Source organism: Anoplopoma fimbria, chromosome 19, assembly GCF_027596085.1.
Source record: "Anoplopoma fimbria isolate UVic2021 breed Golden Eagle Sablefish chromosome 19, Afim_UVic_2022, whole genome shotgun sequence".
Lineage (NCBI taxonomy): Eukaryota > Metazoa > Chordata > Actinopteri > Perciformes > Anoplopomatidae > Anoplopoma > Anoplopoma fimbria.
The window spans coordinates 17,786,179-17,804,965 of NC_072467.1; the positions used below are offsets into that span (position 1 = coordinate 17,786,179).

Here is an 18,787-nt window from a genome sequence, read left to right on the forward strand (position 1 = left end):
ATAATAATAATCGAAGTAGCAGTGGGTGTCAGTCGGCTCACAGCAGGAGGCACGACTACGGTCCAGGTACCACAACGATTCATGGAAACCTGTAAAGCGAGAAAGCAAAAAGGGCTTCAGGGTGGAAGCAAAGCTAATATGCGTAATGGTACAGATAATAGTAATAGTAATGTGACTAATAATAATAACGGTAGTAGCAGTCGGTGTCAGCAGGGCCATAGCAGGATGCACGACCACAGTCCAGGTATATCCTAGGTAGTCCCCCGGCTGTCTAGGCATATAGCAGCATATCTAGGGGCTGGACCAAGGCGAACCAGAACCAGCCCTAACTATAAGCGCTATCAAAAAGGAAGGTCTTAAGCCTGCTCTTAAAAGTGGTGAGTGTGTCTGCCCCCCGGACTGAAACTGGAACCTGGTTCCACAGAAGAGGAGCCTGATAACTGAAGGCTCTGGCTCCCATCCTACTTTTATATACTCTAGGAACCACAAGTAACCCTGCATTGATTGAGCCCAGCTCTCTAGTTGGGTAATATGGAACTATAAGTTCCTTAAGATAAGACGGTGCCTGGCCAGTTAGAGCTTTGTAGGTAAGTAGAAGAATTTTAAATTTTATTCTTGATTTAACAGGGAGCCAGTGCAGAGAAGCTAATACTCTTTTCTTAGTTTTTGTTTGAACACATGCTGCAGCATTCTGGATCAACTGTAGAGATTTAATGGACTTATTAGAGCAGCCTGATAATAAGGAGTTACAGTAATCTAGTCTAGAGGTAACAAATGCATGAACTAGTTTTTCTGCATCGCTTTGAGACAGGATTTGCAATGTAGCTATGCCCTGAAGTCTATTTAACTCTAAGTGGGACCATAATTTACTAAATGAGCATCATGCTTTTAATGAAGAAAACTTGAAACTAGCGATCACCCATGAACTTTTGTATAGAATGTTTACTGACGTAATAAATCAAGTGAACAGTAGGGTCATTAACGATTTGCACTAGCGCTTAGCAAAAGCTAATCAAGAGTAATGGCTATCTCGAGCGGTAACTCAACATAGGCCAACCCCACCAGTTTATGCAGTGCTTTCATGTTCTTTCACTGTAGCATCTGTCTCAATCATTGCAGAATTAGCAAACTAGCTAGCTTTTCAATCCAGCTGCTAAATTAGTAAAATTGAACAATTTACATTTTTAATGTTGAGCTGCTGGTCATATTTGCCCAGACAATGTTTGTTGCTGCTGTTGACATTCTTCATGAAGCAATTTAAAAAACACAGAAATGCACTACCTTTTTTGTTTTGATATATTTTCCTTGTGTAGCAAATGGACTACAACTGCAACCTAGCTGTTTGCATCATGAAAATAAATAATCCTTGAAACCACACACAATAGAAAAGGCTTGTGCTCTGCAGTGATGGTAATGCTACACTTCCTATACTGGTTACAGAAAATAAGCCGAGGATAGACGAAACTGCAACTCTGTCTCACCCCGTGTCCAGACCGCAAACGTCACGGCAACACCGTGCTAGTGCTTCAACAGCATTAACTTTATCGCTTCTGTTTTGTTTGTGAATTTCAATGCGTCGAGCAGAAAATCTTTTGGTGGTGTGTGATATGTGTGAGTATTCCTGATTTATTTTGACATCAATACTGTTGCATAATTCCTAATTTTACACTGAATCTGAGGGTATAGGCTATTTTCATATTTTAAGGTAAGGTTATCATTGTAATGCATCATTTATAGCAAGCTATAGATAAATGTACTTAAGTCGACTGTTTACAAAAGCAATTTGTTTGTCTTAACTTTAATAAAAAACTAATGTTACAATTTTTCTGCTTCAGTTTCCATTTTAGGAAGTTTGCTATAAGTAACGTTACAGTGTGTTTATGTGTCATGCACAGTGCCAGCTGTAAACGGAAAAAGAGCACCAGAACCTTTTGCAACTACAGCTTCGAATCCAAAGACAAAGGGCAAGATGGTGGGTTCACCCTATCAATCACAGGAGTCAAACGCATGGTATTTTTAACAACCTGGTGTCAGAGCTGGGACTGGACGGTGAGCACCAACATCAGTTTTCTCATCAATCTATTAGCCATTATTGACAGACAAGTGTTTGCTGTTGCAATCAGGTAAGATGATGTTCAAAGCATCCTTACATGGCAAGATAATTATTTACAGTGAAAAATGTCTCTTCACTGTCGCGTGGAAGTCGGGTACAGTGCCTGTGGAGTGGCAGACCGGGGTGGTGGTTCCCATTTTCAAAAAGGGGGACCAGAGAGTGTGCTCCAATTATAGGGGTATCACACTGCTCAGCCTCCCCGGGAAAGTTTACTCCAGGGTGCTGGAAAGGAGGCTCCGTCCGATTGTCGAACCTCAGATTCAGGAGGAGCAATGCGGATTCCGTCCTGGACGTGGAACAGCGGACCAACTCTTTACCCTTGCAGGTCTGTTGGAGGGCGCATGGGAGTTTGCTCATCCAGTCTACATGTGCTTTGTGGACTTGGAGAAGGCCTTCGACCGTGTCCCTCGGGGAGTCCTGTGGGGGGTACTGCGGGAATATGGGGTACCTGGTTCGTTACTACGAGCCATTCGGTCCTTGTATGACCAAAGTGAGAGCTGTGTCCGGATACTCGGCACAAAGTCGAGCTTGTTCCCAGTGCGTGTTGGCCTCCGCCAGGGCTGCCCATTGTCACCAATCCTGTTTGTGATTTTCATGGACAGGATTTCAAGGCGCAGCCGGGGGAGGAGAGTTTCCGGTTTGGGGACCTCAGAATCGCATCCCTGCTTTTTGCAGATGATGTGGTTCTGTTGGCTTCTTCAGAACGTGACCTTCAGCACGCACTGGGGCGGTTCACAGCCGAGTGTGAAGCGGTCGGGATGAGAGTCAGTACCTCCAAGTCTGAGGCCATGGTTCTCTTCCGGAAAACGGTGGATTGCACCCTCTGGGTTGGGAGTGAGTCACTGCCCCAAGCGAGGGAGTTCAAGTATCTCGGGATCTTATTCACGAGTGAGGGTAAAATGGAGCGGGAGATGGACAGGCGGTTCGGTGCAGCGTCAGCAGTGATGCGGGCGTTGTACCAGACCGTTTTGGTGAAGAAGGAGCTGAGCCGAAAGGCAAAGCTCTCGATTTACCAGTCCATCTACGTTCCAACCCTCACCTATGGTCATGAGCTTTGGGTAGTGACCGAAAGAATGAGATCGCGAATACAAGCGGCCGAAATGAGCTTCCTTCGTAGGGTGGCTGGGCTCAGCCTTAGAGATAGGGTGAGGAGCTCAGACATCCGGAGGGAGCTCGGAGTAGAGTCGCTGCTCCTTCGCGTCGAAAGGGGCCAGCTGAGGTGGCTCGGGCATCTGATCAGGATGCCTCCTGGACGCCTCCCTTTAGAGGTTTTCCAGGCACGTCCAACTGGTAAGAGGCCCCGGGGTAGACCCAGAACACGCTGGAGAGATTATATATCTCGTCTGGCCTGGGAACGCCTCGGGGTTCCCCAGGAGGAGCTGGAAAGTGTTGCTGGGGAGAAGGACGTCTGGAGAACCCTCGTTAGCTTGCTGCCCCCGCGACCCGGCCCCGGATAAGCGGAAGGAGATGGATGGATGGATGGATGGATGGATGGATGGATGGATGGATAGAAAAATGTACATCTAAGGGCACCACGCATAAGCCTTAAAAGTTTCTCACAGTCTTCAATTAAGTCGTTAATGTTCCAGTTAGGATCCTTTTCGTCTAGCAGTTGCCATTTCATGGGTCCTATCAAAACAGATGGGTAACTAACAGAGGCGATACTGGGAACTTGCTGGAAGTTATACTGCTGCTGTTGTTGTGGTGGTGGTGGGTTGGAGGCAGGAACTTGAGCAAAAGTGCAGGAGGAGAACTCAATTTCATCTAGCATCTCTAAAATCCTGGTCTCGCCTTTTCCCGTACGGAACGGAATTTTCTGCTGTCACTACACAGCACACCAGCCACCAATTAGCCCTATTGCTGGGTGCAGGCTGACTCGGTGATGTGCCATCACTGACTGAAGTCTTACCTGATGAGTCCGTACCCTGGCAATATCTTTAAAGGAGATAATAATAGTTGAGAATGCATTTGGCCCCTTTTCATCAAGGTGGAGAGTATTCTACCAAGGAATCAAGATGGGACCTGACAGAGTGGACACACTTGTTATTGCTGCTTGCATCCTCCATAACTTCTTGCTGACACCAACTGACTAAAAGACTGGAGACTATTGGACAATTGACAGGGACTTCTGGGGATGCCGATGCGTACTGTCATGAACCAGGGGGGAAACCAGGGCAGCCTTTGATGTAAGGGAGATCTTTTGGGCTTTCATTAACTCACCACAATGGCAGGACAGCATGTTATATAAGCGGAATGTATTGGCAGAGGGATTGATGACTGCTTTAAATATGTTAATGGGAATTTAGTGTTAAGCTTTATATGTGATTGTTTTGCCTATGTATTAATCCATATTGACACAAACTTTTAACGTTTCATGTTTTCTGGTTTATTGTCATAATAAAGGTGTTTTGTGAAATGATCTGGGTTATTTTCTGTCTTTGATATATGTCAACAAATTGGCATTTACAAAACTTGTACATCTAGTTCTCTTTTGTTTCAATGTTGCTTGTTCCTTTGCTTAACTTAGGGCCCCCAAAAAATATTGTTTTATTGTTATTCATAATATTTATTTATTGTTAATATTTTCTCTGAAGGCCTGCAGTAATCATTTTGACAGCTATATGGCATTCTAAAATTTCTCACAATTCTGACACTTTTAAGAAATGTATTTGTACAGCACTATTCAAAATGCTCTAAATAAATAAATAAACTGTAAATGAGAAAACATGCAAAAGGAAACAATACAATCAAAGAACAAGGCGAGATTACAGTCAAATAAAGATTATATGATATATGTTAAATTATTATGATAAAATCCTAAATGATGTAGTAAATTGTAGTAATGTGGTAAAGTATTGGGGCGGCATGTGGGTGTAGTGCTTAGCACTGCCAATCACAGCAAGAGGGGCCTCGATTCAATCCCGGGATGGTTGGCCCTCCTGTGTGGAGTTTGCATTTTCTCCCTGTGTCAGCATGGGTTCTCTCCAGGTTCTCAGGCTTCCTCCCACATTCCGAAGACATGCAGCTTAGGTTGATTGATGAATCTAAATTGCCTGTAAGTGTGAATGTGAGCGTGAATGGTTTTCTTTCTCTATGTGTCACCTGTCCAGGGTGTACCCTTCTTTTGACCAATGTCAGCTGGGATCCATATATATACAGTCTATTGTAGAAGCGATTCAGCCGAAACTCTGGGGTTAAGTAACTCGTTAAAATGCTTGTTTGTGTCTTTTGTCCTCCCTTTCCCAGAATCCAACAGTGGCAATCCCCAGGGGTACACTAATGGCAATATTCTGGACCACCATTTCATACCTCATCATCTCTGCAACCATTGGTACTGTATGTCCCAAATTCAGAATTTAGACTGCCGTTGGACTTTGAATCACAGTGTTGATGAATATGCAATAATGATTAACTCTGGGCACATGTTTCCTTTTAATTATTGTCTTCTTATCAAAAGCTTCAGAAGATTAAGAATCTAAATCACAGTGTGAAATAAGAAAACACAAGAACATCTTACAATCACATCTAGGTAACAACTGGAATTATGTTACTTATAAATCAACTAAACTGACTTATGTTACTTCTACTATTTGTTGAGTTATTCTCCAAAAGGCCAGAGGTCGTACAAACAAAATGAATGGTGGAGGATTAAGAGAACAACGGGTGTCAGTGGCAAAAGCCATAAACTAATCTCCACAATGTAGAGGAAGGATTGTAATTATCTGTTAACTCATATCTCATATCAATATACTACTTTATTGCCTTTGTACAAGCCCTGTAAAGAAACAATTCAAATATGAAATGTATTATAAAGGAACAAAGGTTGAATATTCATCAAACAATGTGATTTGGCTACAAAATATTTTCTCAAAGGAAGATATTTAAAACATCTTGTTTCTGAAGCATTTCAAAACAAGTTGGCATTCTTTCTAAAATCCTTAGACACGTAAATAGTGCTTTTACCAGTGAACTTTCTGTGATAGTCACACGCCAAGTTCCAAAAATTCAAAGGCACACAACCAAGCGCAACAATTACTTTCTCACAGCCATAAACTAATGGGATTCATGTTGATGAATATGAATAGACAGTGACAACCATTTCTTTTCATTATTTATGTATTTGTTTACTTCCAACATCTAACAAATAAGTAAATATAGCAAATTGCCAATGAACAAACTCTCAATCTCATAACAAGAAGCATCAGTAAAAAACAAAACAAGCTAGGCCTGTGATAAATAATTAAACTGTTAGAAATAAAAATATAACCAAACTGTTCACTCTACATGATTGCACAATGGAAATATTGATATTGAACAGTTTCATTGATGCTGCACATGCACTCATGTGCAACATCAATGAAACTGTTCAAGTATAAACTGACAACTCACTAGTTGTCAGTTTATACTGAAGCAGTATTGATTGTTAAGTGTGACAGCAGCAGGAAGGAAGGAGCTCTTTATATAGCCTATTGATTTCATGGTGACATATTTTAGTTGCGCTTATTGTAGTCCTTCTTCATTGTAGTTTGGCTATGGCAGACCTACGTCAGGGACATCAGCCTTTGCATCATGATTACCTAGCTCAGTGAAAGTGAAGACTGATTCTCTTAACGCCACGGTTGTCTTTTCCTAAATCCTTGTGAATTCTCCTTCACATCTGTCCTTGACCTCATAATGTTTTCCATCGAGGAAGGAACAGACGTTAGGGGGTAACTTTTTGACTTTTCGACCACAGCCCTGGGCTGAATAGTCCTTTTTGCCTAACTGAGTGAATTGACCCGGAAGTATCTAAGTCGCCGCCATGATAAAAGCTGTTTGAACTCTCTAAATGCTAAGGCTAAGGAAAGGAGCTTCAATCACCATTCGGCCGTCCATGAAAACAAAAGATATGACGATCTTACACAAGTTAAACAATTATTTTCATACAGTCATAAACTTATGTAATTCATTTTGATGAATATGAATAATAAGTGACAACCCTTTTGATTCCTTTTTTATGTTTTTATTTATTTGAACATGTGACTGATAAGTAAGAAAACAAAACAAGCTAGGCCTATGATAAATTATTAAATTGTTAAAAAGCTAAATAATCCCAAACCGTTAAATCTGTAATATTGCACAAAGGATATATTGATATTGAACAGTTTCAATGATATTCTACACGATTGAACAGCAGCAGGAAGGAGCTTCGGTTTCTCTCCTTCATGCTCATCTTTAAGTTGCAATCTTTGTAGTCCTTCTTCGTTGTGGCATAGCCATGGCAGACCTATGTCAGTGATGTCCGCTGTCGCATCATAGTTACGTAGCTCAGTGAAAGTGTAATCGGATTCTCTAAGCACAGCAGTTGTCTTTTCCTAAATCCTCATGAATTCTCCTTCACATCTTTCCTTGACCTCATGAGGTTTTTCATCGAGGTCAGGAAAAGTTGTTAGGAATAGACGTTAGGAGGTCATTTTTGGACCATTGACCACAGTCTTGCATGTTCTTCTTCTGCGGTAAAGTGGTCACATCGTTAGAGCGCCCTCTACTGATCTTAACAAAGAAATATATAAGATGTAAATTCAATCAGGGTTTTTAAATGACTTGTGTTTAGGGTTTTCAAAAAGGGTTCAACAAACATGCAATTTGTGCAAAAACAGGTGAATTATCCAGTTACATTGGTCAAAATAGTCATTCACTCTCTATGTTGATAGCTTATTTAATGCTTTGGGGTGTGTTCATATGTAAAGTTTCATCCTGTAAGGGCTTCTGAAAAAAACAAACTGTAACTGCTTGAATTTGAAGAAGATGGGAATAATTTATATATATATATATATTAAAGAAATGTCAAAGAAGTTACTTGGTGATTATTATCTACTTACTGGCAGACCTAGGAATAAACTTAATTAGTATTATATTTATTATTATTATTAGTATTATAGTATTATATGCACAAGGCTGTAAAGCCTTGTGCATATAATACTATAATACTGCGGCCTTAATATTATTATTGCTGGAATGCTGATTAAGCATTCCAAGTATTGTTCTTCTAAGGTTTATTGTTGGAATGCTGATTAAGCATTCCAAGTATTGTTCTTCAAAGCTTTATTCTGTGTGTCTGTGTAGCAACAAGGCTGTAAAGCCTTGTGCAACAGCACAAAGTATATAATCCTGCGGGCTTATTGTTGGAATGCTGATTAAGCATTCCAAGTATTGTTCTTCAAAGCTTTATTCTTATTCTGTGTGGCTGTGTAGCAACAAGGCTGTAAAGCCTTGTGCAACAGCACAAAGTATATAATCCTGTGGGCTTAATATTAATCTTCTTATTCTTCTTCATCAGAGTTTAAGTTTCAGGAAAATGTAAGCCTTTTTCAGAGTTTACAATGGGTGTGTATTGGATGGAATGTTCAGACCTAGAGCACGTGATGTCATAGTTAGAGTGAGAGGAGCTTCAAAATCTTGTGAAAAAAATATTTTAAAATTGCCAGAATTCCCACAATTTTCACTCTTCAGACATATTTTTGGTTCAAATTGTAGATAAACTTGTCCTAGTCGCAGCCATAACACTATGGAATCCAACAGTCTTACACATTTGACTCCATGTGCCTGAAAGCAACATGAACTGAACTCCTCCATTAGACTCCATGTTAATTCTGACGACAATTTCTCAAAGAAAGCAGATGGTACCAGTTTTCTAACCTGCTCTGAAGCTCATATTTTTGAAAACAACAAACATAAAAAGTACATCTCTGCGTTCGTCAGAGTGTTAGCTTTCAGAACATAAAAATATTTTTTCCATTAGAATTATGGTTTTACAATTGTAGGTAGGAGTTTGACAGCTAGTTTTGTTCAAAATCAGTGTCTGCTCTCCCCTTAATTAGTTCATCCAGGTGCTCCCTCACCATGGCGACCAGTGACACACGCACAGAAGCATGAGCACACGCACGCAGTGCCTGTGTGTGTGTGTGTGTGTGTGTGTGTGTGTGTGTGTGTGTGTGTGTGTGACCTATGAGTCTCAGAAACAGAGATGAGGAGTGATAGCTCTTCATTCTCAAGTGATCTCGTGGTCACATTTCAAACACCACAAACATAACAAATATATCAACACGATGGGCAGAGTTTTTTCTCTCTATTGATGATATTATTTTGGTGATTGGACTCAAATATTTTTTCAAAAGTACCCCAAACTAACACTCATGGTCACATTTTAAACACATACAACACATACAACACATACAAACATAGCTTTAAACATGGCTCCACATTATATTTAATTAAACCATTGATACTAGCATGGTGATAGCTTTGGTTAAGCAGGACAAAATGGCTGACATATAAGATTGTTTATTGGGATTTAACTCTGTGAGAAAGGCGGCCTTCATGAACTTGGTCATTTGATTGACAGAGAGAGTGTGTGTGTGTGTGTGTGTGTGTGTGTGTGTGTGTGTGTATATTTCTCTCTTTCTCACTCTCTTTCTCTCTCTCTCTCTTTTACTCTCCCTCTCTCTCTCTTTCACTCTCTCTTTCTCTCTCACTCACTCACCCTCTCTCTCCCTCTCTTTCTCTCTCTCTCTTTCACTCTCACCTTCTCCCTCTCTCTCACTATCTCTTTCTCTCTCACTCACTCTCTCTCTCTCTCTCACTTGCTCACTCTTTCTCTCTCTCTCTTTATATCTCACTCACTCTCTCTTACTCTCACTCTCTCTTTCACTCACTCACTCTCCCTCTTTCTAATCTCTGTTTCTCTATCTCTCAATGCCTTACTTTCTCTCACACACAATTTCAGGTAGAACCTTCCTTGTGTTATCACCAGTTATGGCCAACAGTAACTCAGCACGACTACTATTAATACTACTATTAATACTACAACAACTTCTTCTTCTACTACTATTGCTGATTCGACTATTTCTTCTACTTAACCACTGATATTACTGCTGCTACGGATACTACTACCTATAACTTCAGCTTCTAAAACTACTACCCTTCTTATGACTGCTTCTTCTACTACTACTACCACCTCTACAGTTTAACAGTTCAGCTTCCAGATTTTTCTTCATTGTATTTCAGCTCTTTGCTTCTTTTGGTGATGCAGTTCAGCTTCCATCTCTGCCAGTTTTACAATTCAACTATCAGGTTTTTTCAACAGTGCAGTTCTTTGCTTTTGGGCTTTTTTAGGAAAGTCATTTGAAACTTCCACATTTTCAGCAATGCTCTGTGACTGATTTCAGCTTTCAGCATTCCAACGCATTTTCTGCAGGATGGTATTATTTATGCGATTGGACTTACTTTTTTTTTAATGAAACTCAAATGTACCTCAAATGAACCCCAAACTAACCCTAAATGAACCCCATTGATACAGCTCTCATAGCTTGCATATATTAACAGTCTCAGAACTGTTAATATATGCAACGTCTTCGGGCAGTAGCAGCCACACAGTCAAAATCTTCTAGTTATTAAATAATGTTGGAGTCATTTTTTCCCCAGGTTAATATGGGTATAATTCGGTAGTAATCGCAAAGAAATTTGAAGTACATTACTTGCTAATTATCATGTACTTAACATGGTATTTGCAGATCTGTAAAAGGAAGTGTTACCCAAAAGTTGAATTGAATCATTAAAATAGAATGTGAATGTATTTCATTTCTACCATCAACCAGTTCCAATAGTAATTACAGACATTATGCAAGAAATAATTGCATTCAGGAATTCCAACATTCATTTAATTATTTATGGAGGTATAATTGAGGTTGAATAATATGCATATTTTTTCATTCATGCTTGTGTCCATGTTTGTTTATTTCCTCCTAGGATCTTGTGTGTTGCGGGATGCGTCTGGCCTGTTAAACAACACCCTGTTGCCGTCCTCATCTAGTGAGGATTGTGTTGGTTTAGCTTGTCAATATGGATGGGACTTTGCTGAGTGTATCAGCAATAACACATGCACCTATGGCATCAGTAATTACTATCAGGTGAGCACAAGCCCACTCACAGGACACAAAAAATAGTTAAATGTGGCTTTTATTCTGCTCTGTTTCAGTGTAAAAACCTTGTTAGATATGTTTTATGTATACAATACAATACAATACAATACAACTTTATTAATCCACAAGGGCAATTTGATTTTGGGCATAAATAGAAACAGACTAAAAAAGAAAAAACAGACACATCACAGACGGACAATTTACAAGCAGAGGAGCTAATTTTGGAGGTGCAATTGCTATTACTTAAAGGCATACTGTACGGTTTCCAGTGATATGCACTTTTTAATATGTTGTTGAAATTGGTTTTTACATCCTGACAGCAATAAATAACTTATGGGCAATGAAAAAGAAGCGAAACAAAAACGAATTCTGTATCGGCTATAAACCTGTTAAAATGCTTACCAATCGGAGACATTGTACCCGAATCTAAAGAACCAATCACAAGCCTGCGCGTTCTCTCCCCTCTGTGTACGAGCCTGAGCCGGCCTGAGCGCGTTCACGGAGGGCAAAGAAAGCGTTGTCGCCATAGACATCATATAGGAATAACGAAATAACTCCCGTACCAAGATGGCGCCGACGATTTATGCCGCCCAAGGCCGAAGGAGGCGTCTACCTATATGATGTCTATGGTTGTCGCAGCCGACCGTTAGCTCAGCTCTCGCTCAATGAGGCAGCGGCAGCGTAGCTACCTGGTTGCTAAGTAGCAGCAGCGCTCGTGCACGGCTCTGTGTCGAGGGGTGGGGGCAGGGAGTCCTGAAGGGTGGGGGAGGAGTTAAACGGAACTCCGAAGAGAAGCTAATTTCAAATCATGCTAGCTCTCTCAAATCGTACAGTATAGCTTTAAAGTCATAATACATAATACAAAAATAGGTAAATTAATAAGTAGTCTATATAGCAGATAGGCACTGTCACATTTCATGTGCCAAGGTCCAAATAGAGCACAGAGTTGATGTTCAGTTCCTTGTTAACCAGGCAGATAGCTTCTGGTATAAACGATGCTCTATGCCGGTTGGTAGAGCACCTGGGGAGGCATAGGCAGCGCCCAAGAGGAAGCATCTGGAACCGAGGGTGTAGGACATGGGTACTATCCCCCACGATGTCATCGGCCTTTGCCTTCACCTGCTGCTCATAGAATGAGGCTAGGCTTCGAAGTGTTAGTATAATCACCCACATTGTGTTATGTCTTAATTGCAAATCTGCAAAGCACAAGCCAACTCTTTACATGTTTTCTGGCTAATGAAGTCCTTTAGAATTTCAAACAAGCAAAAATATATCTCCTGGTGGTACCATTTTATGAAGCTTTCTTGTCTTTTTTTTTGTTTAATGTCTTATTTGATTTACTTTCTATTCAAGAAAAAGCTGAAAATATATGATGATTACCCTGACAGCAACAAGCCAACAAAAATGTAATTCTGCATAAATGAGTCCCCCTCTGTAAACTTTCTCCTCTGGTGAGAGGGATGAGTCCAATAAGTAAAAAAAGTACATATCTGTTTCTAGTCGATGAGCTTGGTGTCAGCTTTCGCCCCTCTCATCACTGCTGGTATATTTGGAGCGACACTCTCCTCTGCTTTGGCCTGCCTGGTGTCTGCTCCCAAAGTCTTCCAGGTACACTCTCTCTCTCTCTCTCTCTCTCACTCACACACACACACACACACACAACGCACTTTCAGTGGTCAATCCCTGACTCAACTTGTCCATGTCGATGTGTCCTTTAGGAAGACACTTAACCCCAAATTGCTTCCAAATGTTTGTGTGTTTATGAATGGTTAGATAGTTTTAATGTGCAGGTGGCACCTTGCATGGTAGCCACCAGTGTATGAGTGGGTGGATGACATGTAGTGTTAAAGTGTGTCAGAAGACTAGTAAAGCGTTATTCAAGTACACACACACACGCGCACAAATACACCAGATACACTACATTTTGTGAATGTTATTTCTTTCCATGTCAGTACAACCTATTCCATCTTCCTGCGCATGTTTAAATACAAGCTTTTATTTATTATTTTCTCTGCTTTGAACGAGATATATGATTTTTCTGGTAGTGTCTGTGTAAGGACAAACTCTACCCTCTCATCGGCGTCTTTGGCAAAGGTTACGGCAAGAATGATGAACCGCTCAGAGGCTACCTACTAACGTACATCATTGCTGCCTGCTTCATTCTCATTGGTGAGACAGAAATAACAACTGTATTTTCTTGCTGATAAAAGTGATCATAAAGAGTGTACAGCTCTTTATCTAGAAGCTTACTGTTGCTGCTTTTTCTCCCGAGCAAAAAAAAAATTGAATGCCCCAAATCCCCATGTCCTTTGACAAACTTTGGTGACATATACTTTGAATTTCTCGTGACTGCTTCACAATAAAAGTCACATTGTTATTTACCAGTAGGCCACTTTTATTATGAAGCAGCAGTAGAAAATATTGGATTTGCAATAACATTAACTTAATATAGCTCTGATACAGGGTCAGGATAATGAAACAATAAAAAATGAGGCTCATCAATCAGATTAATACACAGTGATCCTGGATAACATGCTGTGTTGTTTCTTGTCAGTCCCTCCTGTGTAGGTAGAAAATTTAAATTCAGTGTGGGAATTGAGGACTCTGTCACTTACAATGAAAACTACTGTATAGAGATGTAATTACAGCATGTAGATACATTAAACTGCTATTGTATAAAAAATTGAGATCATAAAAAGTGTCAGAATTGGGTTCCACGTTATGAAAATCTTATGGGTAATAACTCTTAAACTGTGATTTTAATAAATTTTGTCTTTTATTTTCACCAGCTGAGTTGAACACCATCGCTCCCATCATCTCCAACTTCTTCCTCTGCTCATACTCTCTTATCAACTTCAGCTGCTTCCATGCCTCAATCACCAACTCACCAGGTAAAAAACTCAAGCCCTATTATTACTCCTGCAGCCGTACGCATATGCATTCTGAGTGGGCTGGAGCAGGCATAAAAAGATTATGGAAAAGTTGGATGATGAGAAGGAGCTCCTGTGCATAGAATTAATAAAGGTGAATGTTGTAACACGATGTAAGGTACATGCCCGGAAAACCCATTTCCAACTCTTATGTCCAATCAAACTTCTGCTTCGTCCGCGTAGCCTGGCAGGTAGTCACAGGCCCGATGCCATTGTAACAGGGTTACCAGGGGACGCCCAAAGGCGTAAAAAAAAGTAAAGAAAGAGGATGACACATGTGTTCAGCCTGGTATATTACATTTATACAGACACAATAACATTTAAGATTTAAGATGGTACAAAAAAACACATGAAAGCAGAGGAATGCAAGCAAGGGCTACATAACACACCTGGTTTATCATCAACCATTTCTCTTAATTTTGCATATTAAAGCTTTTTTGACAGAACAAGTAAATAGATTTGACAATTACTTCTCTTCTAGTAAGGCAAAAGCCTGGAGGATGGTCAGATCAGGGTGTAAAAATGGGAAATTGTACAGCCTTTGCAACCTATCACACTCACCCATTTGCCAGGCGACATCAGTTAAGTCCCTGAGGGTTAAGGGCTGAAGGCTGTACAGAGGACATTGGGATTGGGCCACATTTTCCAGGAGGTCTTTGCAGCTCTCTGAGAACTCAGCAAAGCATCTCTGTGGCTCTGCTGGAGTGCTGGAGCTCCGAGCAATCTTTTCTCGGGAGTGTTTAAACGTTGTTTATATGAATCTGTATGTATGTGTATCTACAGGTTGGCGTCCGTCTTTCAGGTTCTACAGTAAGTGGCTGTCGCTGCTGGGCTCTGTGATTTGTGTAGTTATCATGTTCTTGCTGACTTGGTGGGCAGCCCTGATTGCCTTTGGCGTCGTCTTCTTCCTTTTGGGATACACACTATACAAGAAGCCTGGTAAACTCAAACACAAAGCCTACAGTTATACAAAACATAAACAGTGTAACGTCAGAAACTAAACAGATGTCATCTTCTACTCCATTCTCCAACTCTGCTGATCTTCTCCGTTTTTAGCTGTGAACTGGGGCTCCTCAGTGCAGGCAAGCACCTACAACATGGCTCTGAGCCAGTGTGTAGGTCTCAACCATGTGGAGGACCATGTCAAGAACTACAGGTCAGTTACAGAACCACACACATATTTATTTTGTTCCATTGTTGTATTTGGAAGAGGGGTGGGGCTGAAATGTGATAGTAGAACTTATGCTGAACATGATAGCTCAATATCTTGTGTTGAAGAAAATAGCTTCAGTCAAACATGTTTGTTTCTGTAGGCCTTCCCAGTACTGTCCAGTCAAATGAAACTATAAATTTCATTATCCTCATAAAACCTCACATTTTGAGGATAATTCCCTGTAGAATTATCTGCAGATTGTGGTCTCATTCCAAGGAATAGAAATGTTTCTTGGAAAAACTCTTAATTGCTTTGCTGTCAAGAGTTAGATAATAAGATCCATACTTACTTCTGTGATCACTTACCCATATTAGTTAAATTTCAAGCTACAATCAGCAGACAGTAAGCTTAGCTTAGCATAAACTAAGGGAAACAGTACAAACAACTATTGGGTTTGAGAAACAATGTAGTTTCTTGGATCAACAAAAGCGTACTTGTGTCTCCAGGAGCTCTGCACTAAACTGCTTAACATTTACACCTTTCAGACCTCAGTGTTTGGTGCTGACAGGTCCTCCCAGCAGTCGCCCAGCTCTGGTGGATCTCGTCACCTGTTTCACAAAGGATCTTAGTCTCATGATTTGTGGCAATGTAGTCACTGTGAGTCAAACCCAACATGCACAGACATACACACCACTCAGTGAAGATTACATTTTTGATTAGGTAAAAATGTTTCAGCTGTCACCACGTTTTTTGAGTTGATGACTTCAATCATTATTCGTTTGACCCTATATTTGTCAGGCTGGTCCATCCCCATCAGCAGTGGAAAAGGCGACCAGTGACAGTCACGTTACCTGGTTGAACCAACGCAAGATCAAGTCATTCTACAGAGGTGTGGTGGCTACAGAGCTACGATCAGGAGTTAACATGCTGCTACAGGTCAGAATTACAGGGTTACAATGTTTGTTTATTGCTTTTGTACAACACAGGGTTGTGCAATAAAATGCAGTTTGTAGTGAGAAATCCTATATAAGAAAAAAAAGAGCAAAAGCAACATTATATTGTGGAGAGTGGGAATGAATTATGGAGTCTCACAGCCCAAGGAAAAAGCTGTTCTGAAGTCTAGTGGTACGGCAGCTGATACTTCTGTATCTCTTGCCAGATGGCAACATGAAAAGGCTGTGGCTGGGTGGGTAGCATCTTTTAATATCCTTTGAGCTCTTTGCATGCATTTAAACTCACTTCAATGATGTTGTGGGTGGTTTTATTCAACAGCTGTAGAGCCCTTCTGTCCTTGACCATGCACAACCCATGACAGTGTAAAGGTCAGAAGTGAGGTCAATATATATTTTTGAGTTAATCGTGAGTTATTTTTGCACAGTTAATTGATATTTACGTGTGTTTCACACCGCTGGGGATGCAGCGGAAGAATAAGGCTCAAGTATTGTCATACAGGCCAATGGGATGAATAAAAGATCTTCTATTGTATATGAATACATCTTAGGAACACATTAACTTCACGTAATACACAAATGTAACTGTTATTAGATCCATGGTGATGAGGCAGTGATATTATGAGACTCTTAATTTACATATTCACACATTTGATTTCTTGCCAGCTGTACTTCCTGCATTTATTTTGTTTAAACCGTTTTATTTTCAGCTTGAATAATGTGTTGAACATCTTCGTATTCGTCTAGCATTTACTCTGTTTGTAAAACATGCCGCTCTGTTGACAGCAGACTTGTCCATTTTTGTGATTTGTCATATACTGCCAACATTGCTAGTTTATGTGATCGTGTTCCCAGCCAGGTTGGTTTAACAAATTGATACCCTACGTTGTAGATTATCACAGATTATCATGATCGTGGTGTTACGGTTAGTAAAGCCACATAACCAAAATATATTCTGGGTATGTTTAACTCACCACGTAGTACAGGACAGGAGTGTGAAGAAGAGTTAAGTATAGCTTAACAAAGTTGTCTGTCTCCATCTGGCATTTTTTCTCCACAAGAGTGATCCAACCACCATGTGTCACGTTACACCATTTTGTAGTGTTTTCAGTCAGGATGCTTATGTTGTTCCTCTGTAAAAGTCAACAAAAAACTTGGCCCCATAATTCTACCTCTTTCTTACACCTCATCTATTTAATTATAATGAACTGTCTCCATCAAATTAACTTTGTTGGGGCCTGTCAAACAAAGCTAAAAAAGAAAGAAAGACTGCGCACTGCCAATTAGCTCTTTTAGTCGCATACTGCAGTCATACCTCATTGGTATTTCCACTATCTGTATTACTACATCAACAGATATCATGAAAGTTATTTTTAGGTGAGAACTCATTATAGTTGATTAAATAAAATGAAAAAAAAAAATCCATGTGAGCAACTATCCCATACGAGCTACCCAACATGTCACAATTGCTTCCCTCGTGCACACATTCACAATTGGATTTAAGCCAGATTTAATAGTGCCAGCTGGTAACTGTAGTGTTATGTTGAGATTAGTATAAGAGACGGTTATATCTTGCGCTTACTTTATTAGCCAAACATTAGCATAACACCGAATACAGAGACTGACTTGACTTGCACGTCAGGTGCGGACTACTGACTGCGGATGCCTCATATCATACACCTGATCACTCCGCTATGCACTTCAATAAAATAGTACCATTACATAACAGTAACCAGCCAAGTTAGATCAGTTATCCAGGATTGTCGATGTTATGTTCTGTGAAGCCAGATGTCTCAAAGAGAGCCTGAGAAAGTTGAACTTGGTGAGATAAGCGTGACTCATCTCTTGTTCTTGTCCTGTTGTTAACTGTCCACCAGGGGGCAGGTTTAGGTCGTATTAAGCCAAACGTCCTACTGATGGGTTTCAAGAAAGACTGCTGCAGTGAAACACCTCAGGCTGCACACAACTACATAGAGATACTACAGTGAGTACAGTGGGGATTACCTCATCCTGTGTGTGTGTGTGTGTGTGTGTGTGTGTGTGTGTGTGTGTGTGTGTGTGTGTGTGTGTGTGTGTGTGTGTGTGTGTGTGCGCGCACTTTTGAACCATTTTATAAGCACTGCTAATAATATTTTTCAATAAAACTGCCCATGTATTTCAGTGATGCATTTGACCTGCAGTACGGCGTGTGCATACTGAGATTGAAGGGGGGACTGGATGCCACTCATTTATCTCAATCAAATGGTGAGATTTCAAATAAGAGTGGAGCACACACAGTAAAAGAAAATTGTGTCGCCCTCAATACATGTACTGGATATATTTTGCCAATAAGCTAAACGCCTTTTGTTCATCAAAACTCTGGAGACAGTCATCCGTTTGCCAACAGGTTTATTGACTAGAAAAGGGTGAAACTGAGAACAGACAAAAAGGTATAATCAGAGTTATGCTTACTGTAAATATCTTTAAATACACTGTACACATACTTTGTCATGACTTACATTGCTCATGTTTACATGTATTGCATATTTATCATTTATTTATCATGTATTTATTAATAACTGTCAATCAAGTGACCCATAACAGTTGTATTTTAACATGTCTATGTTGTACACATGTACTATGAACTCCTAGTGACCGTAAGTATAGCATGCGCTACGATAGAAATCAAGCGAGACTAGCTT

General features: G+C 40.3%; 1 protein-coding gene across 1 annotated transcript in view; it reads left to right on the plus strand.

Annotated features, from left to right (window-relative positions):
- slc12a3 (solute carrier family 12 member 3) overlaps window positions 1-18,787 on the plus strand; it is a 48,625-nt gene that overhangs the window by 16,036 nt on the left and 13,802 nt on the right. The window contains exons 9-19 of the mRNA XM_054619570.1: window positions 5,360-5,444; window positions 10,901-11,061; window positions 12,574-12,681; window positions 13,119-13,242; window positions 13,863-13,964; window positions 14,787-14,942; window positions 15,060-15,159; window positions 15,702-15,813; window positions 15,955-16,092; window positions 17,984-18,090; window positions 18,268-18,350. Of these exons, the coding sequence (XP_054475545.1) occupies window positions 5,360-5,444; window positions 10,901-11,061; window positions 12,574-12,681; window positions 13,119-13,242; window positions 13,863-13,964; window positions 14,787-14,942; window positions 15,060-15,159; window positions 15,702-15,813; window positions 15,955-16,092; window positions 17,984-18,090; window positions 18,268-18,350 (1,276 nt within the window). The remainder of the gene's footprint in view (window positions 1-5,359; window positions 5,445-10,900; window positions 11,062-12,573; window positions 12,682-13,118; window positions 13,243-13,862; window positions 13,965-14,786; window positions 14,943-15,059; window positions 15,160-15,701; window positions 15,814-15,954; window positions 16,093-17,983; window positions 18,091-18,267; window positions 18,351-18,787) is intronic.